This window comes from Acanthisitta chloris, unplaced genomic scaffold (assembly GCF_000695815.1).
Source record: "Acanthisitta chloris isolate BGI_N310 unplaced genomic scaffold, ASM69581v1 scaffold35312, whole genome shotgun sequence".
In the NCBI taxonomy this organism is placed as follows: Eukaryota; Metazoa; Chordata; class Aves; order Passeriformes; family Acanthisittidae; genus Acanthisitta; species Acanthisitta chloris.
In genome coordinates, this window is record NW_008659366.1 from 1 (window position 1) to 16,887 (window position 16,887).

Genomic DNA, 16,887 nt, shown 5'->3' on the forward strand with positions numbered 1-16,887 from the left:
GAAGACTGTGTGCAGACCTCAGAGCAATTTTCCAATATCTAAAGGGCCTACAAGGGAGCGGAGTGGGACTCTGTGTTAGGAGCTGCAGTGACAGGACAAGGGGTAATGGGTTCAAACTGAAGGAGGGAAAGTCTAGGTTGGATGTGAGAAAAAAGTTTGGCTTGTGACACACTGGCACAGGTTGCCGAGGGAGGTAGTGGATGCCTCAACCCTGGCAGTGTTCAAAGACAGGTTGGATAAAGCCTTGAGCAACTTGGTGTGGTTGGAGGTGTTCCTGCCCATGGCAGGGGGTTGGGACAAGGTGATCTGTAAGGTCCATTCCAACCCTTAAGTTCTATGATTCTATGATTCTCGGTTTCTTCCTCTCAAGAAATGTTTCTTTATGCCTTTTAGCTATTTGTCTATTTCTGTAATGTTGACACTGTCATTAAAAAGGTCAGTGAAGTGTTTCCTATTTTTTCTTATTGCTGATCACAAAATAACTTTCACAAAGTATTGTGTCCTAAATACACTTCATTTGATATAGTGGAAATGTCTGATTTCCTCAGGACAATGAGGTTACTGCATAATTTATTATTATACGCTGTGTCTCAATAATCAGTTTAGGCTGTAAACTTCCAGGTCCTCCTTCCTTGATGTGACTGAGGTCCACCTTGAGTTACAGTAACTTCTAAAAATAGAAGAAATGACACTGGTGGTTCATTCCCATGGTCTTCCTCACAAATGGAAAACTGGAATTGTTAATAAACACAAAGTAACATATTTTTTTTACTGTCTCCAAAGAGGAGCAAGGAGAAATATCCTTCTTCCAGTCTCCATGGTTAATCCCCTTCTCTGTTATTCCAAATGTCATTTCTGTTCTGCTCCCCAATGCCAGCCATCTCTATGGTGGGACTGTGATCTTTCCTGTGCTCTTTAGAGAATTCACTGTCTTTTTGGCATGAGCCTGAAAGGTTTGCAAATTTTTATGCTAGTGACAGTCAGAATTTAAAAGTATGTATTGGAAAGTTATGTTTGAACACCCTGAAAGTGGTTTGTTGGAAGTCGGTTGTTTGTGAATTCATACTGGGTTTGATATTTTCAATCACTGAATGTTTTCCTTGACACTGTGGCACCTATCATGCCCAGCCTTCTCAGGGTACAGAGCAGGAGAAAATGGATTATGCCCTCAACAATAAAAGGCGGGTCATTCGGCTGGTTCTGCAGTGGGCTGCTTTATATGGAGATTTGCTACAAGAAGATGAAGCAGCAATGGCCTTCTTGGAGGTATAAATCAATCCTTGTATCACTGGACTGAAAAGTACCTACCAAGCAAAATAAGCTGAAAGGCTGTTCCTGGTCTGTAGAATTCTGTCACAAACTGAAGAGAAATAGGTCGTTTCGAAGTGTGAACTCATAACTCTCTTTTCTCAGGTTTGGCTGCAGACAATAAATGCACCAACAACAGTGCTTGTACCATTGTCAGCCTGTGGACCTCTGAAAGTACCGTTGCAGACCCCTTTCAAAGTGCTGCATGGGTAGATTGTGTTATAGCAGTAGATTAATTTGGTTTTTTTAGTATTTTCTTGTGAGTAGCTCAGGGGCCCTGCAGGTTGAACTGGAGGGCTGTTTATGCATGCTTGACATGTGCCAGGAAGGAACTGAATGGTTGTCAGTCTACAAAGCCAAAAATCCTTTCATTTGAATGAAATCTGTACTGCAGCTATTGGAACTTAGGATCTTTGTCTTCAGAACCCTTGTAAGTTCTTTGTGGTAGGTGCCATATCCTTGGATTTCTAAGATAAGATGCACTGCCAATGTCATGTTAAGTCATCATGGTTGCCATTGTTATTATATATTGTGTTTGTGGAACACAATCCCATATGTTACTGGCTGAATGAAAGTTCTTGCCCCAAAGAGCTTAAAACTGAATCTAAGATAAGAATGAACAGAGGGGAATAGAGGGAGGCCTTCAGAATGGCAAACATCCTGCAAGCCCACATGGGAAAGCTTTTCCAGGCTTTGGAGACAGACATAGTCTTTCATTAGTCCAGAAGTTAAAGAATAGTTAGTAGTCACAAGCATTTAAATTCTTCTTTGGGACAGTTTTATGTAGATGTATCAGGAAAAGGTTTGAGTAGGGTTTAAAGAAGGTGATATTGTAGGGGACTGGAGTAGCTGAGAGTCAATGACTCAGTAGCAAATGAACCACTAAGGACTACAACAGCAGTGAATAAAAAACCCTGTAATTCCAGATTATTTGTGATTTTTACAGTCTTTACCCTTGACAATCTGAAAATGCAGTTTTTGCGCAAGCAGTCAGGGGTTACAGAGTGAGCTAAGGAGTCTCATCAGGCTTCCCTTCTGCATGTATAACTCTTGCTTTAAATCAGCTGGAGATAAACAAGTTGAAGTAATAGAGGGTTGGGCCCAGCGTGTGTTCCTCTATGCAGATTATCATTCTTTATAATCATTAAGATATCAGATGTCATCTCATAATCCTCTATCCTGAGAACTGCTCATTTACCCCTATAGTTATTTAAAGACTATTCTGTATCATTTACAGGAATTTTACGTATCTGTATCAGATGATACTAGAATGATTGCAGCACTGAAGGAGCAACTTCCAGAGCTAGAGAAAATCGTAAAGCAAGTGTAAGCACACTTTTTGCTTCTTTCCTCCCCCTGACCTTTTTCTCAGTAAATTGATGAAGAAAGTTATATCTACTAAAAAGCCATTGTATGGCTGGCACTCGGTCATACAAGACTGAATGTTTGCTTTCAGGCTTGTTTGAATCAATGTCTTTGGCACTCTCTTCCACATCCATCTTGCAAACACCAGACTCTCACTGAGAGATTGACAGAAGCTTATTTCATGCTTATATGAACTTTGCATAATAGTTTTTCTGCCTTGGTCATAGATTAGCTATGGTATCATCTAGTCTTTTCATATATAAATATGAATATGTTGATAATGTAGTTTGACAAGTGGTCCATGTGCTACAGATGATTTTGTACACAAAATCTTCAGGTAATATTTCATGATATATTCTATGCTTTACCTTCTTACAGCTCTGAAGAACCTAAAGCATCACAAAAGAAGGTAAGATACTTGTCCGTTTCATAATGTAAAATCTCAAGCACAACAAATTCATAAGCATCTTCACTTTAGTAATCATGGATTTATTAAATAAACACATTGAGGAATAGCTTTTAAGATTGTCAAATCTTGCATTTGTACTCTTTTTCCTGCCATTGATAAGAGATCTATTGTAGTTCATGTATACCACATAATGTTTCTTTTTGCATTAATATGAATCTTGATGATTCGTTGTCAGCACAAAGTTCTTCTGCAGCTGTTCAACACAAGTGATGAAAGAGCACAGAAACGACAGCCTATCAGGGGCAGCGATGAAGGTGAGTTCCTTCTCTGCAAAGTTTTCTTTAGCCACTGAGATTGAGAAAATTTGTCTCTCAAATGGTCTAAAAATAAGTAAAAATACCTATTTACAATTTCAAAACCTGGCCTGAAGCAAACTCTTTGCTTTTGCTAGCCCAATATTCTCCCTTGTTGATTTGAAGTGCTCCTGGTCTTCTCCCTTAGTTGCTTGTGCTGTCAAACACTGTGCTTCCTCAGAGGAAGATGTAAAAATCTTTAAAATAAGGAATGAACAAAACAGGTGAGAACCAGTACAGACAATGTCCTGCAGGTAATGACAGCCTAATAAATGGTGAGTGCTGAAGGTCATGCTTGAGCCTCTGTCTCCCCTATGTAGTGTGAGCTAACATGTGCAGCTATTCCTTTGCAAGATAGTAGAGCAGATAATAATGCCATGGACCATAGAATCTAGGCACACAGCCTAGAGAACAAAATCTGCCAGTTTGTCCTCTTGCTATTGTTTGATTTTCTGAAGAGATTAAGGTAAAATTTACAGCAGCATATCAGAATATCATTTTCAGGTGTACTGAAAAGGTACTCTCAGTGGTTCTTTTGGTCCATCTTCATCACTGAGAACAGTTTCCGCTTCAAGGTGTTTGATATTAAAGGATAGCTCTTCCTAACGAACTGCAGTAAAAATAAGGCAACAAAATGCAAGGTCATGTAGCTGAGAAAGCTGGTAACATAAATCAGACCAATGGAAGAGCCATGTCAAAAGCTGGAACTAACTGCCTATGGACATTAGACATCCTGCCAGGCATGCAGCTTGCATTGTCCATATCAGTGTTTCTTCTAGACCTACGAAAAGGGAAACAGTTCCTGCTGCCAGGGAAGTACTACTACTAGTGTCTGTCTGGACAGGCAGTAACTGCCTCTTTCATATGGCTGCACCTTTCTCACTTGTAGGACAGGCAGCACACTGAACAGTGAAAATCCATGGACAGCTATAACTCCAGAGGCTGCTTGGCATGGCTTGACAGACAAGCTGGAGGAATATTTTGCCAACTTCTGTCTTAAATTCATGTCACTTTGGGCTGCCTTGCTTTTTGCAGGCTAATGTTCTATCATATTGATTTGCAGGCAGACAGAGGCCTGGGGTTATGTATTAGTCTGTGAGCCAATTTGAGCTGTACACACAAGTGTATACTTACTACTAGGGTATTTTTCTTCATTGTCTATAATATTCTTGATTCAGCAATTACATACTTGCTTGTAAAAAACAGGCTACAACACAGTTTGATTTAAGTTCTAATTATAGCCAAGACTATTTTCAAATCTGTTTTGTAAATCAGAAAATTATTTGCCTATAAGTAGGAGAGTTGCAGCCAGTTTTACTGACTCTTGAAAAGAAATGTTTATTTAGAATAGTATCATGTCTAGAACATAAAGTATCTGATTAAATTAGCCTCCATAAGTAATGTAGCAATAGAACCAGAATGGTTTGGGTTGTCCAAAGTCCCTCTTCAGCTTTCTTGTAGTGCACCTTTAGGTACTGGAAGGCTGCTCTAAGGTCAGCCCAGAGCCTTCTCTTCTCCAAACTGAATGACCCCAGCTCTCTCAGCCTGTCTTCATAGGTGAGATGCTCCAGCCCTCTCATCACCTTAGTGACCTCCTCTGGACTCACTAGCATTCGTCTTATGTTGGGACCCCCAGAGCTGGGTGCAGTACTCCATGTGGAGTGTTACAAGGGGGAAGAAACAGTTCCCTTGATCTGCTGGTCACACTGCTCTTGATGCAGCCCAGGACATGGCTGGCTTTCTTTCATTGTCCAAGCACACATGTTGAGCTTCTTGTCAGCCAACAATCCCGCACCCTTCTCCCCAGGACATGGCTGCTTTCATTGTCCAAGCACACATGTTGAGCTTCTTGTCAGCCAACAATCCCGCACCCTTCTCCCCAGGGTTGCTCTCCATCCCTTCTCCACCCAGCCTGTTTTTGTGCTTGGGATTGCCCTGACCTAGGTGCAGGACCTTGCACTTGTTGAACTTCTTGAGGTTCACACAGTCCCACCTCTCAAGTCAAGGTCCCTCTGGATGGCATCCCTTCCATCCAGTGCTTTGGTACTGAAACACCAGTACTTCATGGTTTATTAAAAGCTCTAGGAAATCTGAGTTTTCTATACTATAAATTGTAGAACATCTGAGGAATGGGGACCTATCAAAACTGTAGTGATTTATTGTTGCTTTGTTTCCTTTGTGAGGAATGGTTACTGAAGTGAAAGTAATTTGTATGGTAAATCTGTGGTTTTTACATGTGGAACACACAGTGCAATCTTTTTTCTTTAGTTCTGTTTAAGGTGTACTGCATAGACCAAACCTACACCACTATCCGGGTGCCAGTGTCCTCCTCAGTGAAGGAAGTGATCAGCGCAGTAGCAGACAAACTGGGTTCTGGAGAAGGCCTCATCATCGTAAAGATGAGTTCAGGAGGAGGTACTGGCGTCATCTTAAACACTTCTCAGTTATGGTGAAGCAGAATTTTTGGAGGGATTGAAGGACTAATTCAGTCAAGGCTTTTATACCCATGTGCATGTTCAGTTAGTTACACAAGTTCTGTCTTAGAGGCAAGTTCTTCCTCTACTGCAGGCACAGACTGGAGATCACATAGGAGACAACAAATATGTAGAGCCTTTTGTATCTGTATGTTACAGAGCAGAACTACCACAATTTTCCTTCACTGCTAGACTTGTAAGAGCTCTTTAACAACAGAAATAGGAGGTAAGCATGGATGATCTCAGGCTGGATTTAGGAATCAGCAACATCAGAAAACACTGCAGTGCAGACATTCTAGTAGTGGCCGCTACCATTCTGTCTGTTCTGTCCGTGCAAGCCACTACATAGCAACACAGTGCCAAACCCACTCACCTTGGTGTTGGCAGCAGGTCAGGAGTCAGCCCCCCACTATAGGCCATTGAAATGTGAGAGTAACTGCAAGGTGAATTCTGCTGGAGAATTGGTGTTGCTCAGGTGCTTTTGTGGAGTGTGACTGTGAGGACTCACGGAGAGGTAATGAGAGCTGTGTTGGAAGGCATTTTTGCAAACAGTGGTGCCTGCCACAAACCAGCTCACTTCCTGAGAACTAACACCAGACAACTTTGCTTTTTGCAGTTGCAGCAATTTTTTATTGTCAGATTTGCCAGCACGTGCTGGAAGAGACTGTTTTGTAAGTTACTTCATTATCATTTCTTTACCTGTGATGTGATGCTCTTCTAGAACTGCTGCAATGCATTTCAACACCTCCTCAGGCAGTCACTATCTTCCAAAGCAATTTCTCTTAAGAACCACTCTCCAAATGCTTACAGCTCAGCGAAGAATGAATGGAGTCCCTAATTAGAGCTGAATTTTTGCAGGTAGCTTCTAGAGATGGCAGCACAGGCTTCTTGACCTGTCTGTACAGTTTGGGACTGGGATTCTAGTTCTGTGGTAGTCTGGTTTGGACCGTCACATTTCTTCAATAAAGGGGACCTTGTTATCTGTTTTGTATTCTGGACATTGGGTGACTGAGCAAAATTTGTTCTGAGGAGGGTGATCTGTGCAGCTGTTGGATCAGTCCTGCTGTAAATTCTGCATATATATAATAATCATTTATTTCTCTTTTACAGAAAAGGTTGTGCTCAAACCTCATGATGTTTCAGTGTTTACCACTCTCAGTGTCAATGGACGGCTGTTCGCTTGCCCACGTGATCAGTTCGATTCATTGGTATGTATGTTTGCAGGGCTCAGGAAGGTCAGTGCTTCAGTTTACTTGAACACTTGGCCTGTTTGGCATTATCAATGCTTCAGGTAAAAACTGGTAGAAAGATTCACAACAAAGGGCTTGTCACAGTGCTATGGGATGAGCCCTGGAATTAAAACAAGCTAATGTTATTATTTCCTAAACTACGGCAGAAATCCATCCATCTGATCCACATAACAGCGCTTGATCCCAGTATGTCACACTGAGCATTTGGGAAGAGCTGAGTATTGTCACTAAGACATGGAGTAATTCCTGATTACAGAATTATCTCCTCAAGGCCACAGGGATATATTCTCAAACATAGGTGTTACCAATTAAAATATTCTGGAGATTTGATTCCAGCTGTAAATTACTTAAAATCTTTTATTTCTCATCCCCATAAAATACTGTGTCAAAATCTCAGATTTCTAAGTAGAATCACAGAAAATATTCCTTGTAGAAAGTCTATTTTTTCTTAGGTAGAATTGCTCATAAGTACTTAGAGTTTATACAGTCATTCTAATGATCTCCATGGGGTCTGCTTTTATAGAGTTTGATTTGACTGTACTTTTTGTTCCTTTTATTTCATTAAAAACAAATGTCATTGCCAAGTCATGTCAGCATGAACTCTATTACTCCTAGCCTTGTTTCAGCCTCCTGTTATGCTTTTAACAAGCCACTTAGTATGTATGCCTGATTTCTTTTATAGATATGGTAAAATCTATGCTTTGCTGCTGCTTTCAATTTAGTAACCAGGGAATGCACATCCAGCACATGTAGTTCCATGCAGAGATACCTCTTGTTCAGTTTATTAAATTCTGGTGTTCCCTTAAGGTTAATTAATCCTGCCAAGTAGGTACCCTCATGGGGCATGCTACTCTAAAGCAGGGGTGTTACAACAGTACAACTGCACTGGGTACTTAGATATAACTCTGCATTGTCTGTGTACACATAGCTTTGGCAGCAAATTGTCATGGCTTTCTGTGCCTTTTCCCTGTGCTATTTACTGTGGATCAAGTACTCAAAATGCTGCAGGGAGCTCTAAGATACAGGGCTGCAATGTGCTAGTTTTCATCAACTAGACTGACTTCAGTAGGAATTAGGGAGGTACATTCAGCACCTTAAAAAAGCCTTTCAGCACTGCAGAATAGAATATGGCCCCTTAATCATCTGCATTTTTCCAGAGAGGTATAAACAAATTGAAAAATGCTCCAGCCTTACCTGCCTCCCAGTTTAATCCTTTCACATTCCAATTTCTGGCTGCTGCCTGTGCATGAACATTTATTCACATTACGTTTGGCAATTCCCATGTGAAAATTGTTCTGGGGAGATGAATTTTCAAATACGCAGTGAGTTTGCATCTAAGTGCTTCTTTCCTAGCCTTGGAAAATATGTGTTTGTTATGGTAACAGCTATGTTGTGCTTGTCTCCAAATAGGGGAAAAAAGCCCTCTTTCAATCTGGGGGCAATTCTCTTCCCACAGTTTTCCACAAACAAGGATTTTCTACACAAAACTGCTGTGTTTTTATTTCATACATGTTGTGTTTGCCTATATCCCAATCCAGAGCAATCTGCAGGCTGCTCTAAGATTTATGACTGTCCTGATTTTTTTTTAGATAATACTTTTCTTATATACACTATTTTAAAAGACCATAGATGAAGATTTTAAGACAATAATGCTTGTGATTTAGTTTAGTAATTTTTAGTTTGCATTATGATGATATTGGAAAGAAAAGTTTTCCCTAGAGTACAAAGCAAGAATTCATTCAGAAATGAAGCAGCTACATGCATTACTGTATGTTACTCAGAAAGTGATTTGATGTATTAATCCAGCCAGTCCTTTTTCTATTGCTAATATATTATTCTTATATAAAAGTGGACTCATTAAGCTCATTTTTTATACTGTGGTATGTAAATATGGTCTGTTAATCTCTCAGACTCATTGAGTTTGTACTCAGAAAGGAGCCTGTTGACAGTTCCCTGCTCTGGCTTTACCTGTGTGACAAAGATGCGGTGAGAAATTGGGTAACTTGTCAGCGAAGTCTACTGCCCTCTCCTGGGTACAGAGCAGTGACCCGCGATTCACAGGCAGCTGCACTAGGCTTACACACTCCAATTTGCAAGGGGGTTGATTGTTAGTATTTTAGCAGTGCTGGTTCAAACACTGACCCTAATATATACACCAGACTACTTCAAATCTGACTCGATCTCAAGCCACGGTTTAAATCTCTGTTTAATATGAGATTTACTTGTATGCAAAACTGTAGATCACATCTGATTTATTGGGTGGTATGGAAGTGGTTTATACTTGATTCGTTCTCATAAGACTGTGTGCATATCATTTTAATTGGCATAATTAGGAGTTTTGCAGTCACAAATGGTGCATCCCTGTACTGTCACAGAGAAAGTATGAGGCTTATTTTATAAATGGTCAGAAGATCTCGCAATCACTGCAGATTTCTGAAGAATGGCAGCTGTAATAATTCTCATCGTTAGAGTCAGGAATTTATAAAACTATTTGGCTTGTGCTTTGTGGCCTAGTTATTTGTGTGTGTGAAAAAGGAAACATAATAAAAACTTTGTGGAAAGACCTATGCTCCTAAACAAACAGACATGCTTTAGTTAGCATAATGTGTATTGAAGTATTTATTTCTAGATTCAATTTTTGGAACAATGCTAAAAATAACACACTGAGAACAGTCTGGTTTATTTCCTTACAGTGCCCCTGAAGAGCTTTCAGAAGTTTCCTGGCTATCCTGTGCATAGTGCATACTGATTTTGCACAGGGCTTCTCATTTCCTAAGACCTGCCTGTGGTTAAAAGCAAATCTCAGTTTTACTGTTCAAGACATGCTTAGGAAAGTGGTCACAGTGAAAAAAAAAGTTAGAAACATTATGGAAGAAAATCACCAGTCATGCAATTTAGCATTTCTCAAATATTTTTATATCATTTTTCTCTTTGTAGGCACCATTACCAGAACAAGAAGGACCATCTACTGGTACAGTAGGAACGTTCGAACTGATGAGTTCCAAAGACTTAGCACATCAGATGACGATTTATGACTGGGAGCTCTTCAACTGTGTGCATGAGGTATGAGGATCTATCTATTCAGCAGGTTAGAATCTGTTAGATGTTTAGTTGTACCTTGTAGTTTTGTGCATTTCCAAAACTTCCTCTAAGCTTAATTTTCAAAAATACTACAATAAAGCCACCTATGAGTTCGGAAAGTATAAGACATTCTTAATTTTATAGGCAAACTGCAAAAATGAAGTTAACCTTCTTCTTGATGTGTGCTACTTGTTGAATTACTTTAGTATGTTTTAAGGTGTTAAGCTATTTATACATAATCTGTAGTTATACTTTTACTATGCCTCCGCTATTGTCTGCTGGATTTATAACCTGAATCCTTGTCATCTTTACAGCAATAAATGTAAACTGCAGAGCCAGTTTCAGGCCAAATACTTACCTGGTCACTCTTAGCCTCTTTCCTCTGTCCAACAGATGCAACTTCTAAGAAAAATATCCCAAACTGTTTTCTCTTTCCTAGCTGGAATTGATCTATCACACTTTTGGAAGGCACAATTTTAAAAAGACCACAGCAAATCTGGACTTGTTTTTAAGAAGATTTAATGAAATTCAGTTCTGGGTGGTCACCGAGATTTGTCTTTGCTCTCAACTCAGCAAGCGTGTTCAGCTGTTAAAGAAGTATATTAAGATAGCAGCCCAGTAAGTATCTAATAATATGTGAGCTGGAAATGAAGTTCAGTATAATCAATATTTTTTGATTTTCTATTTTCAGACAGCCACACACAGTAAAGGTTAAAACATTCTCTGTTTGGTAATTCTGTCCATTTACTTATAGGGCTGTATAGAACCTTGTTAATATTCTTCTTTCCTGTGCTACTCTCTATTGCTCCTTGATCTGTGATCTCTTAGGGCCATGTTTTCCTGTCAAATTTGTGAGTAAATATATTTCAGTTCATTAGGAAAATCCTTCATTTACCCTCACATACAGTAGCAAATATTAATATATTAGTAAGTATTAACAAAATTGAGCCTTAATTTTCCTAAGAACAGAATTCTTTCTGGTGCCACTCAGGAAAACCATTCTCAGAACTGCCCTGAGTGGGAAAACCAAGAGGGAAGAGCAAAGAGATGTAGCATGGAGATGATGAGGCTCTTTCAGTCCACTTGGGATTTTTTTCTAAAACTTTAGTTTGGAAATGCCAAAATACGCATGTCCTTTTTTTGTTGCTAACTGCTGGGTCTGAGGTTGGATAGCAGGCAATTCTTGCTGTCTACTTTTATTCCTATTCAAACTTAAACTATTTGGAGTCCTCATGCCAGAGATGTTGGCCTTGACTCCGTATTACTGAAGTCCAAAGCAAGGCAGTGACTGACTTCAGAGGGAGCAGAGCAGGGGCATGTCCATGCCCTGCATAGCTACAGATGGTTATCACTGTTACCCTCTCCCTCCCTTTCCAGTCTGTGGTGTATTTAATGCATTCATCACTGTCTGAACAAGCAGCTTGCTGAGGTGTGCAGTGTCTGTGGCTTTGGGCATTGTGACTGGAAGCCTTTAGGCAGTCTTACCCAACACAGACATTGTTAGTTGCAGTTAAATCTGAGTTTTAACTATTTTTCATCATTAAATGGAGTTGTGTAAAGGAAGAGATAACTATTACAACCATGATGCTGCTCTCCTCCCAGCTAGTAATTGCACATAGCTCAAGGGTGTGCTCACATCTAAACCTGGGATCAGCATGCTCCTTCCTCCCCGACACCCTGCTCTGCAAGTGTTTCCTTGCCCTGCAAGTGTTTCCTTGCTCTGCTGGTGTTTCCTTGCCCTGCAAGTGCTTCCTTGCTCTGTAAATGCTCTGCTCACCCTGCAAGTGTTTCCTTTCTCTGCAAGTGCTTCCTTCTGGGAGCTCCTTTGGGCACTCCCGTTGGGTTGCAGTTGGTCGAAGCTGAAGGTTTTCAAAATGTAGTGGCGGGCATGCAGGATCAGGATTATATTTAGACCGGAGGACAGAATTTACCTCTTTGGTTTCCCGAAATACCCGTGGCACATATTCCATTATGTCAGAGCAGAGCGGGCAGGCAGCCTGGCCCGGCAGGCTGCGCCCAGGAGAGGGCAGTGGCACCCGCACTCACACACCTCGGGCTCTGTCCTGAACTCACGCACGAAAACGTTGAAATGTGGATCATTGAGATACAACAGTAATTTCCACGAACACTTGAAATCAAGTATCCTAAAAATGACGGTTAAATATCTCCTTAATAAAGCGCCTTAGCCCGTGGGTTCCTCGGAGTCATGGGTTTAATCCTGTGCTATTTACAACAGCCTGACAACCTCCTGTTTACTTCCATGTTTCTGGTATCACTACAATGCTAAAAATAAATAGCTAAAAGCGGCCTGCTCTGCTGAGTCCTCTTTGTCTCCTAAAAGCAGAGAAACCCGAAGCACAAGATTTTCCTCTGTACAAACCAAGAGGGCAGGTTTAATTGCAGGCGCTGGGAAGTTTTGCCAGGCTGCTGCCCTCTGTGCAGGGCTGCCATGGTAACAGGTGCTACAGCAGGCACTAAAACAAACACAAAGTGCACCGAAGTTGGAGGGGAGAAAAAGCCCAGGCCTTGAAGCAGTATCTTTGAGGAAGTTTTGCCTGTGAAGATCCTTGAGACCTAATGAGAACTTTACCCTACCTAGAAGTACTAGACTCATTAGAAAAGCATTCAGGGAGAACAGCTCAGCACTGCACTATTAATCTTAGGCATGGCTGGTGGTAACGAGGTGCCTCGCACGTACTGATTTTCAAAGCTAACTGCAGTGAGAACCCTGTCTCAGCTCTGTGGCTCGGGGCTGGGATGCTGTGGCAGAAGGCACGTCATTCTGTGTCTGCCACCCCACGCGCCCTGTGATGTGAGCTCCCAGCGCAGAGCCGAGCGCTGGCTCCTGCTGCACACACACTTTCAGTTCCAGCAGCCAGTGTCACTTTTGCATCTGCTGGGAAGGCATGTAGAGGTTACCAGGTTCATCTCTTTTCTCCAGCTATTGTAGGATTAGACTTTCAAACAAAAGGGAGAAGTGAACTATATTTCTGACAGTGAGTTCTTCCCATATTAATTGTATTAGAAAGGCCTTCTGGGATATGCTTGCACACAAACTTATTGATATCCACAAACTCTTTGGAGATGTATCCACAGGCTGTTTAGAAGCTCTCTTGTGTATTACTGTACTCAGACACTTTCATTCAGCTCTTGAAAATCATTCTTTCCATACACATGCATATGTTGTAAACCCAAGGAAATTTTGAAATAAGGAAGGAAATGAAATGGGAAAAGAAAAACCGAGGAAATAAGAAAATTTTGAAGTGTGTGTTTATAGAGAAAATGCCAAGATGAATATGCTTTTGTAAGCACCGAGAGATTTGAACCACATACATGTTTGTGTTGGAGAGAAGAGTGAGTGAGTGTGTGTGTGTGTGTGTGTTCACTGTTCATACTAACAGGAAGATTTTTTTCCAGTATAGTCCAATTTGGGACGCAGAAAGACCACTGCTCCGACAATATTGCAGTGCTTTAGATGATCCACTTTCTGCCATTTTACAGGCAGTATATATGCAGTAGAGCCATGCAGTACTGTTTCTACTGCCTTACAGGAGTCCTCTGTCTGGAACTAAGCTATTTAGTGTAGAGCCTGTAGAACATATAGAATATGTGGTGTAGAATGTAATTCGTCTCGATGGATTTTAACTGAGGCTGTGTCAGTTTGCATTGCTTAACAGGGTATTTGGCAAAACTTTTCCTTTTTAAAATGAAAGATAGATTGAAATTCAGCATTGCAGATACATTTGCAGCTTCCTACTCTGTTTGAGCAGCAGTGCTGTGTGGTACTAATTATTTTTACAATGCCACAATTTATTCCTATTCCTGTCATGGGCTGTGGACAGATATCCCTTTATGCATTTAGTTGTGCCTAGGGAAGAGGGTATCACTGACAGCCTATCCTGGCTGCTTTTCATCCTTATCTCCCCTCAGATCCACTAATGAGGCACTCCCTGACCTGCTCCAGTCAGAATAAGTTGGTGTATCTTTAGCATTTCAGTTTATCCTTGCTAACCTTGTTCACTGTCCCTAATCTCATGTGGGAGAATTTGTGTGAGCAGCTCTGCCAGAAGATCTGAGGGGGCAGCAGTCTCCAACAGACAGACCATCAGATGGGAGAGATCACTTATTCACATGCTCAGTGTTCACACAGTGCAGACACAAGTGAGGCCCAGATCTAAAGGACTCACCCACTCAATACATCAAGTCTGGTGAAATGGAGGGACAGAAAGGACAGAATAACAATAGGATGATGTGGCAATTATGGAGTTGGACGGTAGGGTGTGAAGATTGTACTAATTTCTTTTGAAGGTAAGAATACCTCAGAGGAGCTAAGAGCTTCAGTGAGGAATAAAAAAATCTATCTGAGAATCATAGCTTGAGTCATGTTAAAGTTTTCTTGGTGAATGATAGAATCATAGAGTAGTTTGGGTCGGAAGGGACCTTAAAGATCATCTAATTCCAACCCCCTACCATGAGCAGGGACACCTTCCACTAGACCAGATTGCTCAAAATCCATTCTCCACCCAGCCTTTATTTGTGCTTGGGATTGCCCTGATCCAGGTGCAGGAACTTGCACTTGGCCTTGTTGAACTTCATGAGGTTTGCATCAGCCCACCTCTCAAGCCTGTCAGGGTCCCTCTGGATGGCATCCCTTCCTTCCAGCTTGTGAGTGCCCCACACAGCTTGGTGGTGTCAGCAAACTTGCTGAGGGTGCACTCAATCCCACTGTCCATGTCACTGACAAAGATGTTAAACTACAATGGTCCCAATACTGACCCCTGAGCAATGCTGCTCACAGAAGAAGGAACAGAGACTGAGGTGCTGAAATTAGATGTTGACAAATCAGTTGTGAAAATAGCAAATTATTTGCAAGAACCTAGTGAGATGTAGATTTATGAGGTAAAGGATTTTTTCTCTCTCTTCCCTTCCATTGAGTCAATGACTCATATGATGCAGTCCTAGCTGAGTAGTTGTGTTGGCTTTTCCTGTCAGATTGTGTCTGCTCCTGCTTATGGTATATTGGATCTTCCATAATACTGTTACATGTCCCAGTTTTTCCTGGTTGGTAACAAAAGCTTTCATTGCATTAGAGATGAAGTGTGACCTAGAGCTCCTAGTACCTAGGACCTCTTTAATGACGATGCTAACAAATCGCAGTTCTTTGCCTGATACATACTAAAGAGTTCCAGAATCTATAAGTAATAGAAATCCTATACTGCAGGAGAGGTCACTAGCAGACAGATGGTCTTCTCCCTTTAAAAAGACTCAGTGACCCTGTAAACTGTGATTACGATCGTCTAGGAAGAGCTTCCAGCATTCAGTAGCTGTCAGCAAGTTCTGCAGCAAAAGAGGTTGTAAACCATTTGCTTCCACTGTTTCTGGTATTCCTTGGGACTGAAGTGAGCCCAGTTTCAGGACTGTGTTTCTGGGTGGGGAACTGCTTCAAAGGCTAGGAGTCCTTGCAGAAACTGGCACCCAGTGAAGTGGAAGCAGAAGGTCATTTTAGGAGGGAGGGGAAAGGAGCCTCCAGAATGTGGTAAAGTACTAACACTTTGGTGAAGAAGTGTCTGCAGACATGGGCTAGGGCTGCCCAAATGCATTCACATCTAAGTTAGCTGCCTGGGTTCAGCTCTCTTAAAGTTGTCATGTGTACTGAACTGACTGATACATACAACTAAAAACCTGCCCCTTTGTGTTTCAGCTGCAAAGAATACAAAAATCTGAATTCCTTTTTCGCTATCATTATGGGACTGAGTAACGTTGCTGTGAGTCGTCTCTCACTAACATGGGAGGTAAGTCTTAGCTAAAATCCAATTCCAAGAAGCTTGATGGGGATTTGTGCTTTTAGTTAGCAGAAGCATAGACTGGGCCTTTATTATTGATAAAATTAGATCTAATTCAGCCCTGACCATAACCCTTTAGCTAAGGCTGACGATTGTTATTAATAAGGCAGTATACCATACCTATAGACACACTGAATACTCACAAGCAGTTAACAAGAGTGACAACAGCAGCTTCTATTGATGAGCTGAACTGCCAGCTAACCTCTTAGATCAGCCCATCCTCTGTGTGCCTTTACTGCTGGTTCAGTGAGATCACTCCATGTACAGTTCTTTAAGATTCATCCTCTGTTTATAGGTATTATTTTCTGATCTCCACAGGGACTCTGTTGCCCTGTTAAAATGTGGATTTGTCCTAACCAGCTCTGGTTTTCTCTCTGACATGCATTCCCCTGCTTACTGTCAATTTGGTCTTCATTCTCAAAGCTTCTACCTTTTTCTGTGGCTTTGCTCTTTTGTATATGAGTATATAAAAAGGGTGCAGTGTCTGGCAGGGTGAGGGAGTAAGCACATGTAACCACTGAGAACATACTGGTTGTCAAAAGCAGTGCAGATTTGAATGTGCACGTATTTTGTTCATTAGAAATTAAAAATAATTAGCATGACTGAGGTTATTGATGCAACTGAGAACAATATTTGAACACCTTCAAAAAATGTGCTCTTAAACAGGAGATCTGGGATTCTGATTCTATGATTCTGAGTAGTATGAAGAGAGAAGAAGGAATTGAATGTATATACCATGTACAGCAATCTGAGATGGGCACTGGGTCTGAGGCAAGGGCCACAGATCATTTGTAGGTGTGTAGG

General features: G+C 41.2%; 1 protein-coding gene across 1 annotated transcript in view; it reads left to right on the forward strand.

Annotated features, from left to right (window-relative positions):
* Positions 1-1,107: 1,107 nt before the first annotated feature.
* Positions 1,108-16,887, forward strand: part of RAPGEF4 (Rap guanine nucleotide exchange factor (GEF) 4) — a gene marked incomplete at its 5' end in the record, with an annotated part of 26,840 nt that continues 11,060 nt past the window's right edge. Inside the window, 9 exons of the mRNA XM_009069372.1 lie at positions 1,108-1,266; positions 2,546-2,634; positions 3,052-3,082; positions 3,318-3,396; positions 5,704-5,850; positions 7,020-7,117; positions 10,097-10,222; positions 10,680-10,858; positions 15,942-16,032. Coding sequence (XP_009067620.1) covers positions 1,108-1,266; positions 2,546-2,634; positions 3,052-3,082; positions 3,318-3,396; positions 5,704-5,850; positions 7,020-7,117; positions 10,097-10,222; positions 10,680-10,858; positions 15,942-16,032 — 999 coding nt within the window. The remainder of the gene's footprint in view (positions 1,267-2,545; positions 2,635-3,051; positions 3,083-3,317; positions 3,397-5,703; positions 5,851-7,019; positions 7,118-10,096; positions 10,223-10,679; positions 10,859-15,941; positions 16,033-16,887) is intronic.